General features: G+C 41.4%; 1 protein-coding gene across 1 annotated transcript; it reads right to left on the reverse strand.

The window, feature by feature from the left end:
• Positions 1 to 6,167: 6,167 nt before the first annotated feature.
• On the reverse strand, positions 6,168 to 20,245 carry LOC143482218 (ribonuclease inhibitor-like). The gene is made up of 5 exons (XM_076980523.1): positions 20,075 to 20,245; positions 19,696 to 19,872; positions 14,307 to 14,483; positions 13,851 to 14,027; positions 6,168 to 6,638 (listed from the first exon to the last, which is right to left on the reverse strand). Exons 1-5 carry the CDS (start codon positions 20,134 to 20,136, stop codon positions 6,494 to 6,496), a joined length of 738 nt encoding a protein of 245 aa, XP_076836638.1. The 5' UTR covers positions 20,137 to 20,245; the 3' UTR covers positions 6,168 to 6,493.
• Positions 20,246 to 20,712: the final 467 nt, after the last annotated feature.

Genomic DNA, 20,712 nt, shown 5'->3' on the forward strand with positions numbered 1-20,712 from the left:
TCTGACGGGTGAGGAGTGTAAAATAAAAAGGAAGCGATCCTGCCAGTCTCAGGAACGAGGGGGAGTTTAATGGAAAAAGTGCACAACACAAAACCCAGTCCAAATTATGGTATGATATGAGGAAACAATAACCAGCAGTCAACTGGTACAAAGACAAGACAAATATAGGAAATAAACATGTGTATAACAAAACATGTGTAATTGCAATAATTTTCTGGGAGAAATATTTCATTTTCTGGACAAAATTCAGGGGTGCCAACACTTTCGGCCATGACTGTATAGACAGACAAATCACAAAGGACCCTTAGGTGTCGGGAAACCTAATAGGCTCCGCCCACAGGAGGGATGAACACAACACAACAACAGGGCAACATAAAATACTGCCGCTGCAGACATGGTCCTTACCGTGACAACAGGCCCAGAGTGGGTCACAGGTAAGACTGTGGTAAAGAAGGCAGATAGACCAGTACATGTACAGTCATGTACAACATTCAGAACTACTGGAAACAACCAACAACTAATAACCTGAGAACAGTTATTAGTTCCCTCATGAAGAAAAAAACCTGGATTTGGATAGAACATGCAGCTCCCAGATCAGAGGCCCCTCCGAAACTATAGTAGAGGAACAGACCTGCCCAACTAAGAGTGTTTTACAGCCTGTTCATTGATGAACTGATCAGAGATCAGTCCAAACAGAGAGGGATGTTCAGACTACTGGTTGAGTTCTGTGTCAGTGCTGTTTAACTGTGTACTGATGAGACACAGACACTGTTCAAAGCTTCTAGTCAAACCCAGTTAGCGTCAGTGAGCAGTGCTCTGAATCAGGACTCAACACTGGACTGGATTCCTGCTGTTCACACTAGAGCTACTTATGTTTGGATCAGAGGCTTTCACCACATCCACACAGACTTACTACATCAGGGGTGGCCAACCCGTCATAGACCAAGAGCCACTTTTCTTACTGTGTTACAGCAAAGAGCCACATCGTACATGGGCGAGTGTAATCTGTTGAGCGGGGGGGGTGGCGAGTGTAAATTACTAGAAGACAGTCAAATGCGTGTTTTCCACTACGCCGGTTTTAAAAGTATTAGCGGCTCGCTAGGCTTGTAAACTAACCGCGCACCACGAAAATGTAGCAGTGTGTCGCCCCTTTTGTGCAGGTGAGCCCACGGACCGGCTGGGGAGCCGCATGAAACCAGGCAAAGAGCCGCATGCGGCTCGCGAGCCGCGGGTTGGCCACCCCTGTACTACATGATTATTACAATAATAACAAAGAAAACATTTACATATTATAAAGAGATCATCATGATCACATCATGGTATGTGGTGAGTGAAATGACAAACACTGTCTGTACTGGAGTGTCTCCTCCTATCAGGATCATCAGGACTATTAATGTTGGTCTGTACTGGAGTGTCTCCTCCCATCAGGACTATCAGGACTATTAATGTTGGTCTGTACTGGACTGTCTCCTCCTATCAGGATCATCAGGACTATTAATGTTGGTCTGTACTGGAGTGTCTCCTCCTATCAGGATCATAAGGACGTTTAAAGTTTGTCTGTACTGGAGTGTCTTCTCCTATCAGGATCATCAGGACTATTAATATTTGTCTGTACTGGAGTGTCCACTAGCAGGATCATAAGGACGTTTAATGTTTGTCTGTACTGGAGTGTCTTCTCCTCTATGTCCACCTGTACTATGGTCTTCTGTTCATGTCCCATTTTGGGAGGCATCTCCATGTGCTTTTTCTGTCATGTGGGTTTACTACAGGGTTTTCACTGTTCACGGAGGTGAATTGGCTGTTCATCCTCAGAACTGAATCTTAATTGTTCTGGTGTGTGTGTGACTAACTGTGTGTATGACACTCATAGAGTTTGGTCACATTTGTGTTTATATGTTTACTTGGTTTCATTTGATGTGTTTATATGTTTGGTTCAATGCAGTTGATTTTGCCATTGTGATCCTCTTCTCAATGCACTTTAATTATATCTCTTTAAATAAGAGTGTAGGGATTCCTGTTTTTCTGAGGTGCTACCAGTAGGGGGCAGTTAATCGCTGACTGTGCTGCGATTATCGACGGTTCTCGAACTTTCCTCTCAGACCAGAGAGGCGTTCGTGAAAGCAAGCTGTGTTGTCTGTCTCATCCTTTTTTAACCCTGTTTTTCAGGTGAGCACTGTGTGAAAATATACACTAAAATCATCTTAATACGGTTACTATGACATATATATACATTTATGTTGGTTGGTGCATTGAGTAGAGGCGAATTACTTACCAGTAGTTAAAAAGGCCGATGTACAAATTGAGAGTGGTGAAATGGCGGTCGTCACTTTGTATGTATTTATTTAGTTTTTTTCTTATTACTGTTAAACTGATATAAGAAAGTTTCTGAATGTTAAGTACTGAGAAGATGATGATTTGGGGTGTGAGCAAGACTAGCTATTTTGCTATTCTATGAGATGAGGTAACGCTACTTAGCATATAGCTATTGGCTCTCCACTGAGTTCAGTTAAACACTGTTGGCGAGCTTCTCGTTTTTGGTCTCAAGCACCTATGTAACAGACATTCAGTCAGCAATATCCAAGTGTCAGTCAATTACTTAGTATATGAAATACTCCAAACTTCCAGAGGACTAGTAATTAAATCTTATTTGGGAGGGTTTCAGCTTTCATATGAATCATTTCTAAAACCAGTAGATGAATTTAAAGTCAGGTTATAAGCTTTTATTTTCACAACATGGATAAGTGACAGAACTTGTGTTAGGGACTGTACAGCAGATGGACAGGATAACAAAGTCAAAACTGAAGCATTTTTGCATAATGTGTTGAATTAGCAATCCAATTAATGTGTTGAACAGAGGTGGGTAGAGTACTCAACAATTTTACTCAAGTAAAAGTACTGTTACTTGAACCAAATGTTACTCAAGTAAAAGTATGCATCCAAAAATTTACTTGAGTAAAAGTAAAAAAGTACTTTGATTAAAAACTACTCAAGTAGTGAGTAAATGCATGAGTACTGTCTCGTGTCAATAAATTACATCATAGGAAATTGTATTACTGGAAACAATGACTTAATGATAACAAAAATAATGTATTATAAATAAATATAATATATAAAAATGATTTATTATAAATAATATGTATTTTTGTTTGTTCCTAATTATTAGGCCTGTGTAACTTTAATGTGTTCGACAAAGGCACTAACTGATGAGACTGTCAACCAATACGTGTAGCTACAACTTTACGCCAACTGAATCAATTTGTAGCAAAATTCATCATCGTATATTGCTAGTGTGTACACTCAGAGTGTGAACTGGTATTTAGTATTGCACTGTGTTACATTTAGTAATTACATCATACAAACGTTATCAGAGATATAGCATTACACAAAATTATACATACGGCAAACTTATCGCATCCTGTTTCCTCAAATCTGATGTTGAGTTCTTGTAGGCTGAAATGTCCACACGTTTGGCAGACACAACTGACAGCGCATTATATAACTGTCCTTTTTACACATTTGTAATGTAAACATTGGCTGTATGTAAGGCCAGGGATTCTCGGTAGATTTTTCTGTCACCATACTTTCTTGCTACAGTGGAGCAAGTTTGCATATGTGATCATGTGACTGACCGGCTTCATTTGATTGGTCACTCATACTCAGGTGACGAGACGTTGGTCAGTCTTCTCACTGAAAAGACGAATTATTTACAAAACTAAAGTAACGGTAGCGTGCAGCACCGATTGTATCTGATTGTAACGGAGTAAAAGTCACGTTTTTCTCAACATACATTTACTTATGGAAGTAAAAGTCTTCCATATTAAAACTAGTGATGGGCAAAACAGTTCTTTTAGATGAACTGAATCATTAGAATCAGTTCACTAAAAAGATTCGTTCAAAAGACTCGTTCTTTTACGTAAATTGTTGGGGGGGGGGGGGGGGGGTTATATTATATCGCGATCGATCGCCAGTGGTTGGCGCCAGATCGAACTAGTAACTCATTGAATCATAGATATGGATCAGATATAAATAAACTAAATTTTTTTTCAGCGTGAGAAATCGGATGTGTGGCATGTGAAGACAGTCAAATTATCCAGCCTTATAAACTATTCAGCCTTAACTGATACACGGCTGAATGGTTCATGTTTCAGTTTAGTTCACGGCCTCATGGACCAGGAGATGAGAGTGTTGTAGAAAATTTATAAATAAAAAATTTGCAACTAAATGTTGGGTTTATTATAGGAAATATAAATTACATTACAAATACAGTAATTCCTCCTTTATTGCATTCTGGAGATTCCAGAACTACCCGCAATAACCGAAAATAGAAACGGTATATTTAAGTATTTATACACTATATTAAGGCTTTATAAACCCTCCGCTCACCTTTACACAAACCTTTCCTATTCACTTAATAACCATCCCCACACTGTTCTGTGCATGTGTGCTTGTCCAGTGAGCAACCAGTCGTGTTGTATACAATCTCATGTAGGCAAGTAGCGTCTCAGGCAAGTGATGCTGGTTCTCATTTCTGAGAGTAAATATGCACTATTTACTGTCATTCGTACTATTTTATTATTTATTGTGATGCCGGCGGCGTCGGGATAGAGGCAGCCAGAGACGGGGGTTGAACACAAGGATGTTTATTGTCCATGGCAACCAAACCAGTAAAGCTCTTAGCGCACACACTGCAAGTGATGCAAGGTAAAGCTCGTAGCGCACTAGTAAGGCTCTTAACGCATGCACTGCAAGTGATGCAAGGTAAAGCTCGTAGCACACACCAGGTAGGGAACGCAGTGACGGACTCGCTGGAACCAGAGACGCTCATGTAGCGGCAATGTGCAGCACTGGACCAGACGACCTGCGGGCTTAAGATGAGCAAAGTAAATAAGAAACAGGTGTTCAGTATGCTGGTGATTGTGACTGTGGGAGTGGTTGCGTGCACGGGGGTGTGTGCTGGGATCGGCTGCTGGCCGGGATGCGCGCCCTCTGGTGGCGACCCGGCCCCCTCACCGTGACATTTATAACATTCCTTGTTAATTGTTAGAATTAATACTTATAATTAACATTTTGGGATTTTGTCATGTAAAAAATCATAAAATATATATTTTTTCAGCCGATCGAATTCCGCAGACAACCGGCGAAAAAATGAAGACCCGCGAAAAATTTTTCCCATTAATATCTTATAAAACCAGTGAAAGAGTGAATTCACAAAAGCTGAAGCACGAACTGCCGCAGGATCACTGTAACATAATACAAAAAATAAGTATGAACTAACCTACAACTGAGTGCAAAATAAATATTAAATTAAGAGCAACATTAAGATAAAAACTGTACATTCAGATGAAAATATCAACCTAAATGTGCAATCAAAAAGAAAATGTGAGTGAGTGGCAGCGCAAACGTGAATCATGTCCTTAGCAACAGTTCTCGGGGTGACAGTATATTCAGTGAACAAATCAGAAAATGAACAAGAGCTTTCAGTTCATGAACAAATCAGAGTGAACGAGAGCCCTCAGTTCATGAAGGAATCAGAGAGTGAACGAGAGCTTTCAGTTCATGAACGAATCAGAGTGAACGAGAGCTTTCAGTTCATGAACGAATCAGAGAGTGAACGATAGCCCTCAGTACAGTGAACGAACCACTGAGCATGCGCAGTTCCCTCGCAGTAAATGTCTCCGCCTCCAGATTCGCGGGTGATTTGGTGATTCACAGACCACACTGTAGTTCCCCTGCCGGCCTGCAGGGGCTGCTGAGCTCAATTACTGAACTGAAAAAGGAATGAATCAACTGAGGAAATTAATGTTTAGTTTATTTGAACGAATCGTTCGCAAATGACACAACAGTAATTAAAACTACTCTTACAAGTTCATTTTTGTCCAAAAAGCTACTTGAGTAAATGTAACGGAGTAAATGTAATGCGTTCCTACTCACCTCTGGTGTTGAATAAGCAATTCAATTAATGTGTTGAATTAGTAAACGGAAGGGCTATGAATAAGCTCACAGAAACCAGTATGTTCACTATAAAATCAGTACAGAAACAAACCTTGGTTTGATGCACATTAAGGATGATTCCATATTCTTGGATAGAAGAAAACACCAAGTCAAGTCACGTCAAATTTATTTATTTACAACACGTCACAAAGCAGCATTACAATCGTATGGGTCCAGAACAGATCCAGCTTTACAGCTTAATACTACAAACCCAACATATTCACATATGAACCACATCACCCACACCTTAAAACTACAAACCCACATATTCACATATGAACCACATAACCCACCCTAAAGCTTAATACTACAAACCCCACATAGTCACATGAACCACATCTCTCATACACACATACACAATGATACAGAAATTAGCGACGTGAGTGAGAACATGGAGAAAAGGTGTGAAAGAGGTGTAGTGATGGAGGCAATTGCATTCAAAATGTTTGAGAGATCATGTTTATGGATTATGTGGGAGAAAAACTGCGTGTGTAAAGACAGGTCAGAGTGTGGATCTCTGTTTCTTCTGTTTTAATCCTGGTTTATTGTAGTTCAGATTCAGCTCTCTCAGGTGTGATGAGGGGTTTGACCTCAGAGCTGAACACAGAGCAGCACAGCCTTCCTCTCTAATCCTGCAGTTAGACAGACTGTAGAGAGAAGGAGAAAAACTCCTCATAGTTACAGATCAACACACAAGTAGTACTACAAAACACCACATAAAAGATTTCATACACTCATCAGAAAAGTAGCACCATATGTCACTAGGGTTAGGGTTACATTCATGAGACATTCACTCCCTTTCTTTCTTCTTTTGAAACCCTGATTTCTGCAGCATGATGTGGGCAGCATGATGTGTAGCCCCCAGGTCATTCAGTCTAGGCTCACTGATGTTACCCTTGGCGCTAGACGCCGTTAGGCGGACTAAACCATTTTGGGCCTCCAAAAATATCCAATATGTTGAGAGGACTATGACTAAAAGTTCATTGCCTCAGTTGATATTATCAATATATTTGTTGAAATATTAATTAATAAAAATTTTTTAAAAATCAGGATTTTTATGGGCCCCTCTCCCTACTCGGGGTCTGGGTAGTCAGGTCCACTTTTGCCCCACTACCATGCGTCCACTAGACACAGCAGCCAATGCCACACAAACATGCAGAACATCTCACACTTTTGGGAAAAGCAAACTCTTCAACCAAAAATCTTTCAACTCTTGCCAAATCTGTATTTTTGCATCTAAACTTTACACACAAATATCAGATGAACAGCCTTTCCTATTTGACGAATGACGACACACTGTGTATATATACACACATACATACACACACACACACACACACACACACACACACACACACACACACACACACACACACACATATAACGTTATTTATCCGTATTCAGTACATTTACCCCATAAAGTGAAACAATTACAAGGGGAAGGGTTATGTTGATTTTGCATGAACACTACAGCAACACATGCTGTATGTACTGTAAACACATGGATAACATCAACTATTCAAAATAGGCTTTGTACTGTTATGTTACCCAATGTGACGCATGTCCTGTATTGGTATTCAGTCAACTAAACTCTATCCTACACCACTTGCTCCAAGGAACAGGTGTGTGTTGAATTATGACAGGATCCATGTATCCCTCTATGTACCAGGCACATTAAGTGGTTAAGCTCTACTAAGCTGCCATGCTATATGAACTTGAATTAGATTCACTATATTAACAGACATCAAAATTACTACAATAATCACATGTATAATTGACTCACTCGTATTGCCACTCAGAGGGGTAGAAAGGGGTAGGTGGTTTCAGGTTGCAGAGATTGCACTATGGTTGCTTGCCTCATGCGAGAACCATATTTTCTATATATTTCTTCCTTTCACTAATTAGCTCAACACAGTGAACTACGCAAACCCGAGCCCTGTATAGGCCTGAAGAAACATAAGGGATGCTCCCGTACAGGCTTGTAACTCCAGCACACTAAATTAGGGTGCATCTTGTCCCGAATTTGGGTCTTCCGTGGCATGCTCCCTCATCAATGTTACCTCAAGCTTACTCCATGGTCTTCTGAGTGGATTTGCATCAGTGAGGTTGGCGACCACACCCATGCCAAATCAATAGTATGGAGGAGGTGTAGTGACTGTTCAGTGAACAAGTTTGCACTTGAGCAGCCTGGTGCAAATGTACGTTGTCCCAGACATTGTTGCTTCATCCATGGTTCATCCCCCTAGTGTTGGAGAATGAGCATGTTGTGCTCTGTGTTGAGGAAGGTGATGAGCACAGTGTTGTAGGGACTAAGAACACCCCCGTTCTGGCAAACCCGTTCTGGGTGCACACATTGTGATGTTGCCATCATGCTGCCAGGGATTCGAACATTAGCATGGTGTCCTATGATATTTACTGCAGTATTGAAATTGTGTTCGAAATAGCCTACTACACACTACTGGCATACTGATTGGGCCCCAAATCAGTATCCGGTATGTGAATAAAAAGAATTTTTCCAGTACGTGAAACATCCCCAGATGACATACTTCTTCTTCTTCTTTCAGCAATTCCCATTTAGGGGTCGCCACAGTGGATCAAACTCCTCCATCTGGCCCTGTCCTGAGTGTCTTCCACCGACACACCAGCCACCCTCATATCCTCTACCACTGCATCCATAAACCTCCTCGTAGGTCTACCTCTCCTCCTCTTGCCTAGAAGTTCCATCCTCAAGACCTTCCTACCAATATACCTCTCCTCCCTCCTCTGTACAACTTTATCTCCAAAATATACTGCATGTGCTGATCCTCTAATAAACTAATTTCTGATCCTATCCTTCCTCGTCACTCCAAATGAGAATCTCAACATCTTCATCTCAGACACCTCCATCTCCCTCACCTGTCTCTTTGTCAGTGCCACTGTCTCCAGTCCATACAACATAGCAGGTCTCACTACTGTCCTATAGATCTTTCCTTTCATTCTAGCCAACACCCTTCTGTCACAGATCACCCCAGACACTTTATGCCATCCACACCACCCTGCCTGCACTCTCTTCTTTACCTCTCTTTCACTTCATTCATTACTCTGTACCCTCGACCCTAAGTAGGTAAACTCGTCAACCTTCACCAAATCAACTCCTTGTAACTAAACCTGTCCACCGTCTGCCCTCTCATTCACACACGTACTTTGTTTTACTCCTGCTCACTTTCATTCCCCTGCTCTCCAAGGCATATCTCCATCTTTCCAAGCTCACCTCCACCTGCTCCCTACTCTCACTACAGATCACAATGTCATCAGCAAACATCATAGTCCAAGGGGACTCCTGCCTAACCTCGTCCGAACAGGAAGGGACTCAGGGCTGATCCCTGATGTAGTCCTACCCCAACTTTAAACCCATCTGTCATTCCTACCACACATCTCACTGCTGTCACACTGTTCTCATACACATCCTGCACTACCCTCACATACTTTTCTGCTACTCCTGACTTCCGCATACAATACCACAGCTCCTGTCTTGGTACTCTATCATAAGCTTTCTCTAAGTCAACAAACACACAATGTAACTCCTTCTGTCCTTCCCTATACTTCTCCATTAACACTATCAAAGCAAACATAGCATCTATGGTGCACTTAGCTGGCATGAAACCATACTGCTGCTCACAGATCTCTACCTCTCCTCTAAGCCTAGCTTCCACTACTCTTTTCCAGATAGATTTTCAGGCTGTGACTAATCAACTTTATTCCCCTGTAATTACTATAGCTCTGAACGTCACCCTTATTCTTGAAAATCGGCACCATTATGCTTTGTCTCCACTCCTCAGGCATCTTCTGACCTTTCAAGATTCTGGTAAATAACCCAGTCAAAAACTCCATTGCTGTCTCTCCCAAACATTTCCATGCCTCCACTGGAATATCATCCGGTCCAACTGCCTTACCACACTTCATTCTCCGAATTGTAGCCCTTACTTCCTCCTTGCTCACCTGAGGCACTTCCTGATTCACAACCTCTACCTCTTCCAACCTTCTTTCCCTTTCATTCTCTTGATTCATCAGTTCCTCAAAATACTCCTTTCACCTTCCCAAGACACTCTCCTCACCAGACAACACATTTCCATCTTTATCCTTTGGCCAATCTGTACAGATTAGGCCTGTGTTGAAAAAATCGATTTTCCGATTCAGAATCGATTCGCATATGATGATCTGATTATCGATTCGTACGTCCAAAGATCGATTTTTTAGTGAACATTTACCCCCGCCTCGTCACTGAATTCACGCAGGCGTGCTCGGTCTAACTAACTGTAAAACGACTTGGCGTCGGACAGTGCCGGTAACGACGATAGTCAAATCGGAAATGTAAAAACAGAAGGACAGTTTATCCAGTGTCAGTGACTATTTACAGTTAGTCCGTGTCACTGACCGTTTACCCAGTGTTTTTACAGTTTAAAAAAAGTTTAAAATGTTCTTGTAACGTTGGGCGCAAGGCGATGGACGAGACAGAATCCTTTGCACTTTCCAAATCGTTACGTTTATTACATTTACCGAAGCGCAGACAGCGCACATAAAACACGTTTACATAGAACATGTGTGACTCAAACAATGACGAGCACAGGACGCTGCGCGCGCAAATTAAATAGACAAACCACATAAACCCCACGTGATTACGAGACGAGCCACAGGTGAGGACTATCACAAGACGCACCCGCACCCACGGAGATACACCGACGTAGACGATTAGACGCAGACAACGTTAACACGCCCAAAACGGAGGGGTCGGGGACCGTAACGTGAGAGTTCTGTTCTTATATTCTCACTTTAAAGAAAAATACATGTTTACATTTTATACTTTCAGTTTATTAAGTGTGAGCACTTTAAAAATAAAAATGCATTTGGTAGCAACAGCTTTTGGGTGAATTCTTAATTATTTCAATCATAATAATAATGCACTGGTTAGTGTCCCAGTAGGAGCCCACTGTTGCAGATATAGACACCTCAAAGATGTCCTCTGTTTATTGTCCTGGATTACCTTTCTTGAAGGTAGATTTATGATGACCCTTTTCACCAGTCTTCCAGCCATCAGTAACTACCAACTACCAGTAACTATTTGCTGATTAATATCTATATAATACTAGTTTTAACATGTTGCTTCTGTACACAGTCAGGAAACAGCTCAAATACATTTTAAATAACACTAAACCCCGAATTGGATCGAATCGGATCGAATCGATTAAATCGGATTAAATAGAAAAAATCGATTCTTAATCTTCAGAATCAGAATCGGATCGATTCTTGGAATTTGAATCAATACCCAGCCCTAGTACAGATCCTTTTCCCCTTCCTTAGTGTCCAACTTCTCATACAGCTTGCTATATGCCTTCTCTTTAGCTTCTGCCACTGCTTTCTTTGCCTTGCGACACATCTCCTTATACTTCTGTCTACTTTCTTCATCTCGCTGAAAATCCCAATTCATTTTAGCCAACTGCTTTCCTCTCAAACTTTCCTGAACTTCCTCATTCCCCCACCACAACTCCTTGTCTATCTTCCTCTGTCCTGAGGTCACACCAAGTACTTTCCTAGCCACATCCCTCATCCCAGTCTCATCCCAGGTATCCAGAACACCACCATCATTACCTAGTACCTGCCTCACCTCATCCCTGAATTTTACACCACAGTCCTCATCCTTTAACTTCCACTACCTGATCTTAGGTTCCGCTCTCACTCTCTTCCTCTTCTTCACCTCCAAATCCACCCTACATATCACCAACCTATGCTGTTTAGCTACACTCTCCCCTGGTAACACCTTGCAATCACTAACCTCTTTCAGGTTTCGTCTCCTACAGAGGATATAGTCGACCTGTGTGCATCTTCCCCCACTCTTATACGTTACCCTGTGCTCTTCCTTTTTCTTAAAGTAAGTGTTAACTACAGCCATCTTTATCCTTTTAGCAAAATCTACCACCATTTGTCCTTCCGTATTCCTTTCTTTAACACCATATCTACCCAACACCTCCTCATCATCATTGTTCCCTCCTCCAACATGTCCATTTAAATCTGCTCCAATAACCACTCTCTCTTCTTTAGGAACCTGCAAAACAACTTCATCTAACTCTCTCCAGAATTCTTCTTTCTCCTTCACATCACAACCTACTTGAGGAGCAGAAGCACTGATGACATTCATCATCACCCCATCAATCTCTAACTTTACACAGATCACCCTGTCACTTACTCGCTTTACCTCCACTACACTCTTACTAAATTCATCCTTCAGGATTACCCCTACTCCATTTCTCTTCCTGTCTACACCATGATAGACGAGTTTGAAGCCACCACCAATGCTCCTGGCCTTGCTCCCCTTCCACTTGGTCTCCTGTACACACAGTATATCTGTCTTCCTCCTCTCCATCGCATCAGCTAGCTCTCTCACTTTACCTGTCATAGAGCCCACATTCAACATACCAACTCTAACCACCTTCCTGCTCTGCCTCCTCTCCTTCAGCTTCAGAACCCTCTTCCCCCCTCTCCTCCTCCTCCTTGTCCCAACAGTAGTCCAATTTCTGCTAATGCCCTGTTGGCCAACAGCACCAGTGGTGCAAAATATTCCAGTACGCAAACAGAACTATCTTCATGGTGTACTGCTTCCCATCATGCAATGCTACGTTCATGTGACGCGGTAGGATGCTTTGCTTTTGTCGCATACTGGAAACTGTACTTCATACTACTACGAGGACCAGTATGCAGTATCCAGTGTATACTGAGTGCAGTTGCAGTATACAGTATGTAGTAGGCTATTTTGAACACAGCCAGTATGTATTGACAGTATGAAATAGGTATAAAGTTGTGAGCACTGTATGGCACCGGACACTGGACTAAAGTACCAGTGAGAGGACAGCAGAGCATGCTTTCATATATTCGTAGCGCAATTGTTTCATGACATCACAGGCCCAGGGCAGATAGGCTCAATGAATGGATGCTGGATGGTGACTTTGCCAGTAATGATGTGCTGTAGGAGGATCACATATGCTATTGTTTGTTCTGACTAGATTGACCACGGCCAGATTCTGTTATGAGGTGGAAAGCCATCTTCGTCCACCAGCAAGGGGTACTTTCCTAGTGCAAATACTTGATGTAGTATATATAGAGGACCGGTCTACTTGTATATTCTCATTCTGAAATGTCTGGATGATGCCACAGTGTAGCAGCACAGATTAGGCTGGACCCTTTGCCTCTAGAAAACTCAACGCATGGTTGACCAGGTCAGAGTGACACTGATCTCATCCATTATGGTTGCTCATCCTCTTCCTCCTCATCTCTATGCAGTATTGGACTCTATGGATGTGCAAACCAAGATTTGCAGCTTGTGGCCTCTTTATAGGGATTAGGCTTCAATGTCTAAAGATTTGTAAAAAAAATTAGCTTAGTAAAAAAATAGTTGTAACCTGTGAGGACTGGGTTTGGATTTTGGTAGGTGGGTGTAGCAGTTGCATGGCAATGTTTTCCAAAAGAAACATGGTTTTGTTTCAAATGTTGCATCTTACATAAAGAACTGTATTTAATGTTTGCAAAAAGTGTGTCTAAGCGTAAGGCGAAGAATGTGCTTAAGGTTTAGTGCACCAGGTCAGTAGATGGGCTACATGGATTAGTGGTTTCCAAAATTGGATCACTTTTGGGTCTTAGCAACTGCCAAAAAAACACAGTGATACAGTGTGTGTATGCACAGTGTAATACAGTGATGGAGCGTGTGTGTATGCACAAACACAGGTGAGGGAAAGAAAAATAGCTGTGAATGAAAACCTAGCTTTCTTTTTGTGTAAACGCGTGTGTGTGTGTGTGTGTGTGTAAGCAGGGTCAGTAAATCAGTAACTCACTCTAGTTTCTCCAGTGTACAGTGTGGATCCTCCAGTAGAGCAGAGAGCTGCTTCACTCCTGAGTCTCCTGGTTCATTGTAGTTCAGATTCAGCTCTCTCAGGTGTGATGAGGGGTTTGACCTCAGAGCTGAAGCCAGAGCAACACAGCCTTCCTCTCTAATATTGCAGTCAGACAGACTAAAGAGAAGGAGAAAAACACCACACTTGCAGATCTTAAAGCACACACACACACACACACATGCAGCTCTGAAATGAAGTAGCACCACTCTTCAAACACCTGAAGTGTGTGTGTGTGTGTGTGTGTGTGTGTGTGTGTATTAGGTGGGGGGGGGGGGCTGTTAAAATAGAGACAGATAGCAAAAGATCGAGACAAAGAGTGATATTTTTTGTGAGAGAAAGTGAAGAATATTGATGTCATGTGTATATGTGTAAAGAGCCAGTAACTCAGAATCTCACTGTAGCTTCTCCAGTGCACAGTGTGAATCCTCCAGTAGAGCAGAGAGCTGCTTCACTCCTGAGTCTCCTGGTTTATTGTAGTTCAGATTCAGCTCTCTCAGGTGTGATGACGGATTTGACCTCAGAGCTGAACACAGAGCAGCACAGCCTTCTTCTGTAATCCTGCAGCCAGACAGACTGTAGAGAGAAGACGAAAAACTGCTCACACTTACAGCTCAACTCTGTGACATACATTTAGGGCTGGGTGATATGGGGGGAAAAAACGTATGATAATTTATTTTATATTAGTCCATATTGAAAAGTTAACTTTTAATTTTTGTGTAAGACACACTAGGGCACACTGAAAAGTGTAACGTTTGATATGGGCAAGTACAGGAGATTACAAATTTAATAAAGATAATTAACAAAAGGATAACAATGACTAACATTAAAAGACATAAAACCTAACCAAACTACAGATAAATAAGCACCAATAAACTAGCCAATAAACTGAATGACAAGGACTAGCAAACAAGGTGACTACATAGGAACTTGCGTATGACAGGGAAACAAACAATAATCACCAGAATCTCAGAGGTCACCAGAAATAAACAGACAGCATTGTTCTCACACAAACAGAAAGCAATAACAGACAAAGGTAACATGAAAACACAGGGATTAAATACCAAACTAAATTAAACAGAACTAGAAACACCTGAAACCAAACTAGGAGGGCAGGGACATGAACAAGGGTGCGTGACAGAAGTGTTGCCTCATGGAGAAAATTAAGTAATATTAATTGGGAAAAAAAACAATCCCTAGGTTTACTGGATGATTATTTAACAATGAAAAAAAATCCGGAGTTTAGTTGAAGCGGATGTGGTTAAATGTGCTCAGTATAGTTAGTTCTTTTTATCTTTTTTTCTGATTGGATGGTGTACCTACCTCTCGTGCTTTGAGTTGGTTGATTGAGTTTTGGGGTGACAAGAGAAAGGGGGCGGGGTCCAGCGGAAAAAGGAAAAAAGTTGAGTATGACTTGTCGGGGTAGACATTAGGTTTTTGGGATAACGAAGAATGTTCTCACGGAGAAACTCTGCGTAGCGTAACTTTTGCTTTGAGAGTTAGCATTGAGTTCCTGTTAGATTTACAGGATAATGGGGAGTAACGTTCTCACATGGAGTAGTCTGCCTAACTTTCGCAGGGTTGCCAACTCTCACACATTGAGCGTGAGACACACGCATTTGACCGTATTCACACACTCTCACGCCACACTTCCGATATCTCACGCCGAAAAAAAAATCCAGTTTATTTATCTCTGATCCACATATATGATTCAATCAATGAGTTACTAGTTCGCTCTGGCGCCAACCACCGGCGATCGATAGATCGCGATATAATACTTAATTTGTGTCCATTTTATCGATAGATCGCGATATAATACTTAATTTGTGTTCATTTTACGTTCGCCCCCCCCCACCGCGCTTGACAACTTATGTTCGCCACAACCCCCCCCCCCCCCCCCTCCCGCTCGACAACTTACGTTGACAACTCGACAACAAAAGTTAACACACAACACACAAATTACACAAAAAAAAAAATAAGTTGGCAACCCTGCTTTCGGTTCGAGAGTTAGCGAGCGGTGAGTATCTAGCCACAGCATTGGCTAGCGTTTCAGTTGGCTGGAGCAGTCAGAAAAGACTGAGGTGCACATTCACTGTCGACGACAAGTGAGCAGTGGTGGACTCTGACAAATACCTCAGGGGGGGCAATTGTTGTGACGACATCCAAGGTGACCATTTCAGTGGGTAAATAAAAAACTTACGTGACGTAACCAATGAAAATATAATCATAAATATATATTTCTCTTTACATTATAGACTGTGCAGTATTTGTGCACTGATATATCTTGTAAATATCATCTTGGTTAAAGCTCTACAATGACTGAACAATTAACCATTTCTGAATTTGCCCTCACAAACAACTTTAAACATGGAGAGAGGCCAGATTTACCATAAATTAAATAAAGTGAATCTTTCCCACTCACAGTCATTATTGTATTCCTCAGACAGCATTTTATTTTAGGTTTTGCATTTTAGAATATAAATGGGCAACAGCATTAAGGATGGAACAGAATGCAGGGAAAACAGAACAGGGCGCGCGCTACTTCACAGCCTGCTAGCCATGTTTTCCCTTCATACGAAAATCCCCGGTTATATTCTTTTCCTCACTTTGTAGACACTACACTTGTTTGATGTTTAAATTCGGTCTCGGTGGCCCTAATTCCTTAGTTGCTAGTTTATCTTGATTATTATGATGACAGAATGGCACTTCTCTTAATGAACGCTGGCCATGTTGAGCAGATCGCTAGCTGCTGTTATTTTTCCTAGGTTACGTCTGACGCAAGCACCACGGAACCCATAGATATTGTATTGCATACAATAATTTTATACATTACGAATGTTATAACAAATTAAAATGGTAAACAATTGGTGGTTACCATGGCATCAAGGGCTCCAGACCCCGAATTGGATCGAATCGGATCGAATCGATTAAATCGGATTAAATCAAAATAAATCGATTCTTTTTCAAAAAATCGATTTATTTTGATTTAATCGATTCGATCCAATTCGGGGTTTAGTGTTATTAAAAATGTATTTGAGCTGTTTCCTGACTATGTACAAAAGCAACATGTTAAAACTAGTATTATATTGATATTAATCAGCAAATAGTTACTGGTAGTTGGTAGTTACTGATGGCTGGAAGACTGGTGAAAAGGGTCATCATAAATCTACCTTCAAGAAAGGTAATCCAGGACAATAAACAGAGGACATCTTTGAGGTGTCTATATCTGCAACAGTGGACTCCTACTGGGACACTAACCAGTGCATTATTATTATGATTGAAATAATTAAGAATTCACCCAAAAGCTGTTGCTATCAAATGCATTTTTATTTTAAAAGTGCTCACACTTAATAAACTGAAAGTATAAAATGTAAACGTGTATTTTTCTTTAAAGTGCGAATATAAGAACAGAACTGTCATGTTACGGTCCCCGACCCCTCCCTGTTGGGCGTGTGTTAACGTTGTCTGCGTCTACTCGTCTGCGTCTGTAGATCTCCGTGGGTGCGTCTTGTGATAATCTGTCTCACCCAGAGACCGTATATACAGTCACTGGTTTCACCTGTGGCTCGTCTCGTCATCACGTGGGGTTTGTGTGGTTTGTCTATTTAATGTGCGTTCGCGCAGCGTCCTGTGCTCGTCGTTGTTTGAGTCACACATGTTCTATGTAAACGTGTTTTATGTGCGCTGTCTGCGCTTTGGTAAATGTAATAAATGTAACAATTTGGAAAGTGCAAAGGATTCTGTCTCGTCCATCGCCTTGCGCCCAACGTTACAAGAACATTTTAAACTTTTTTAAACTGTAAAAACACTGGGTAAACTGTCAGTGACATGGACTATCTGTAAATAGTCACTGACACGGGATAAACTGTCCTTCTGCTTTTAGATTTCCGATTTGACTATCGTCGTTGCCGTCACTGTCCGACGCCATGTTGTTTTACAGTTAGTTAGACCGAGCATGCCTGCGTGAATTCAGTGACGAGGCGGGGGTAAAAGTTCACTAAAAAATCGATCTTTGGACGTACGAATCGATTATCAGATCATCATATGCAAATCGATTCTGAATCGGAAAATCGATTTTTCAACACAGGCCTAATCTGTACTATTACCTAGGAGGAATTCTGTCGTCAGATGCAAAGCACTTTGTAAGTCGCTTTGGATAAGAGCATCTGCTAAATGCATTAGAGATAAGGCTCTGCCTTAGAGATAAGGTATGGAACACAGTCATCCGGGAGAGCCTTGGAGTAGAGTCGCTGCTCCTCATAGAGAGGAGCCAGTTGAGGTGGATCGGGCATCTGGTTCGGATGCCACCTGGGCGCCTCCCTAGGGAGGTGCTCTGGGCATGTCCAACTGGGAGGAGACAACAGGGAAGACCCAGGACATGCTGGAGAGATTATATCTCTCAGCTGTCCTGGGAACGCCTCAGTATCTCCCCAGAAGAGCTAGAAGAGGTGGCTGGCGAGAGGGAAACTTGGGCCTCTTTGCTTAGGCTACTACCCCCGTGACCCGGACCCGGATAAGTGAACAAAAATGGATGGATATTTTGGTACTTTTGCTAATACTGTCTTAAAGTTATTGAAGAAAGAATTCCGAATATGCGAATATGCGAACATGAAACCAACTTTACTGAAGTTTCCTAGTATGCATACAAGTGACTTTTGATCCCATTAAAATTAACTTAAAATGATGTACAGTTATAAAGGAGTGTGTCCTCTTTGGGTCAGACAGAGATGTAGACTGTGAAAAAATTTGATATTTTTTGCTTGGCCATTTTCAATGCTTAGTGCTAAAGGTTCAGCTCGGCTCCGCTGCTTCGCGAGTCCCACTGGTGATTGATTTCCCACATTTGTTGATGGGCAGAGACATCCATGTGAGTGGGAGCTACAGCATATCATTTAACTTTTTCAAATACAAAATCAAAAGAAAATGGTGGATATTTTTTCCAATTACAAAAATCTTCACCCATAAAAAATAATGTAAAATAATTATATTAATCGCAAGTTAATATTTATGGTCATGATTGCCACCATTTTAGTCGCAGTCTGGATCCCTGGCATGTCTGACGCATGCCTTTCTGTCTTTTTTCAAGATAAAAAAAGACAAGCCTGTGTCATCCATCTCCACCTGTGTCTAGTTTAGTTCTTCCTTTTCGACTCTGATTTTGGAATTCCCTTCATTAAATCTCACTCTCCTCAGGGTCTGCCTCCTGCAGCGCAATCTGCGTTACAGTATCGCTCTTTTAAGCATTAAAAGGAATCCGTTGTTATTCTGTACACAATGACATTCTAAATAAAAGCACACAAATAAGAAACCATTAAATAAAATCAAAATGAGGCGTCACTGGGGGAACCACAGTGAGGAGGAATCGTGACAAAAAGCTGCAGTATGACACACTGCACTTCACTAAACAGACTGAAAAACTTAAAATATACAGAGAGGCAGTGTTTATTTGTGTGTACAAAGAGAAAGAGAGAGAGTGACTGACCAACAGAGAGAATGGGGGAGTGTGTGTATCTGATTAATATAGTGATAATGTGTGTTTGAGAGAGGAAGAAGGATTAATGTCTGTGTGAGAGAGCAAAAGCTAGAGAGGGATGTTTGTGTGAAGAAAGACTAAAAAAATATAGAGGAATGTTGCCTCTGTGTGTATGTGTGTGTGTGTGTGTGTGTGTGTGGTGGAAGGTATTAACTGTGTTCGTACGTATGACAAAAACTCAAAAAGAGACACATACAACCAAAGTGTGTATATATGTGTGTATGTGTGAGGGTGTGTGTAGAGCCAGTAACTCACTGTAGTGTCTTCAGTTTACAGTGTGGGTACTCCAGTAGAGCAGAGAGCTGCTTCACTCCTGAGTCTCCTGGTTTATTGTAATTCAGATTCAGCTCTCTCAGGTGTGAAGAAGCATTTGACCTCAGAGCTGAACACAGAGCAGCACAGCCTTCCTCTGTAATACTGCATTTATACAGGCTGTAAAGGGGAGGAGGAAAACTCACACTTACAAATCAACACACAAAATGTCTTTCCTATAATTGTACAGACACTCAAAACTGTAGTAGTTCACACTCTTTACAACTTACTAAGCACATGCAATATGCAACAATAATTATATTTGTGAGTGTGTCTGTGAGTGAGAGAGAGAGGACATTGACTGTTTGTGTCAGTAACTTACTGTAGTTTCTCCAGTTTACAGTGCAGACCCTCCAGTAGAGCAGAGAGCTGCTTCACTCCCATCTGCCCTAGATTGTTATAGTTCAGATTCAGCTCTCTCAGGTGTGATGAGGAATTTGACCTCAGAGCTGAACACAGAGCAGCACAGCCTTCCTCTGTGATACTGCAGTCAGACAGACTGTAGAGAGAAGACGAAAAACTGCTCACATTTACAGCTCAAATCTGAGACAATACATTTAGGGCTGGGTAATATGGGGGGAAAAAAATCTTATGATAATTTATTTCATATTAGCCCATATTGAAACAAAGTTTACTTTTAATTAGGGGTGGGCATAGATACATTTTTTAAATCTAGATTAATCTCACTGAAATCTTGAAATTAATCTAGATTAATCTATATTAAAATGGCTCATATGCGTGCTACCCAAGTAATGACTAAAAGTCAGTCTTTGAGATAGGGTTTCTTAATACAGAGAAATGCATTAGACCAGGGGCTCATCTCCTGTTTCCAAAATGCATCAATACCCGGGTTTCCATCCAAACCTTTCGAAAAAACAATGCGCAATTTCCAAGTTTCGGCAGAAATTAAGCCTTGTTTCCATTCATTACAGTTATGCAAATAAACTTTAGATCACGTGA

Source organism: Brachyhypopomus gauderio, chromosome 18 (genome assembly GCF_052324685.1).
Source record: "Brachyhypopomus gauderio isolate BG-103 chromosome 18, BGAUD_0.2, whole genome shotgun sequence".
Lineage (NCBI taxonomy): Eukaryota > Metazoa > Chordata > Actinopteri > Gymnotiformes > Hypopomidae > Brachyhypopomus > Brachyhypopomus gauderio.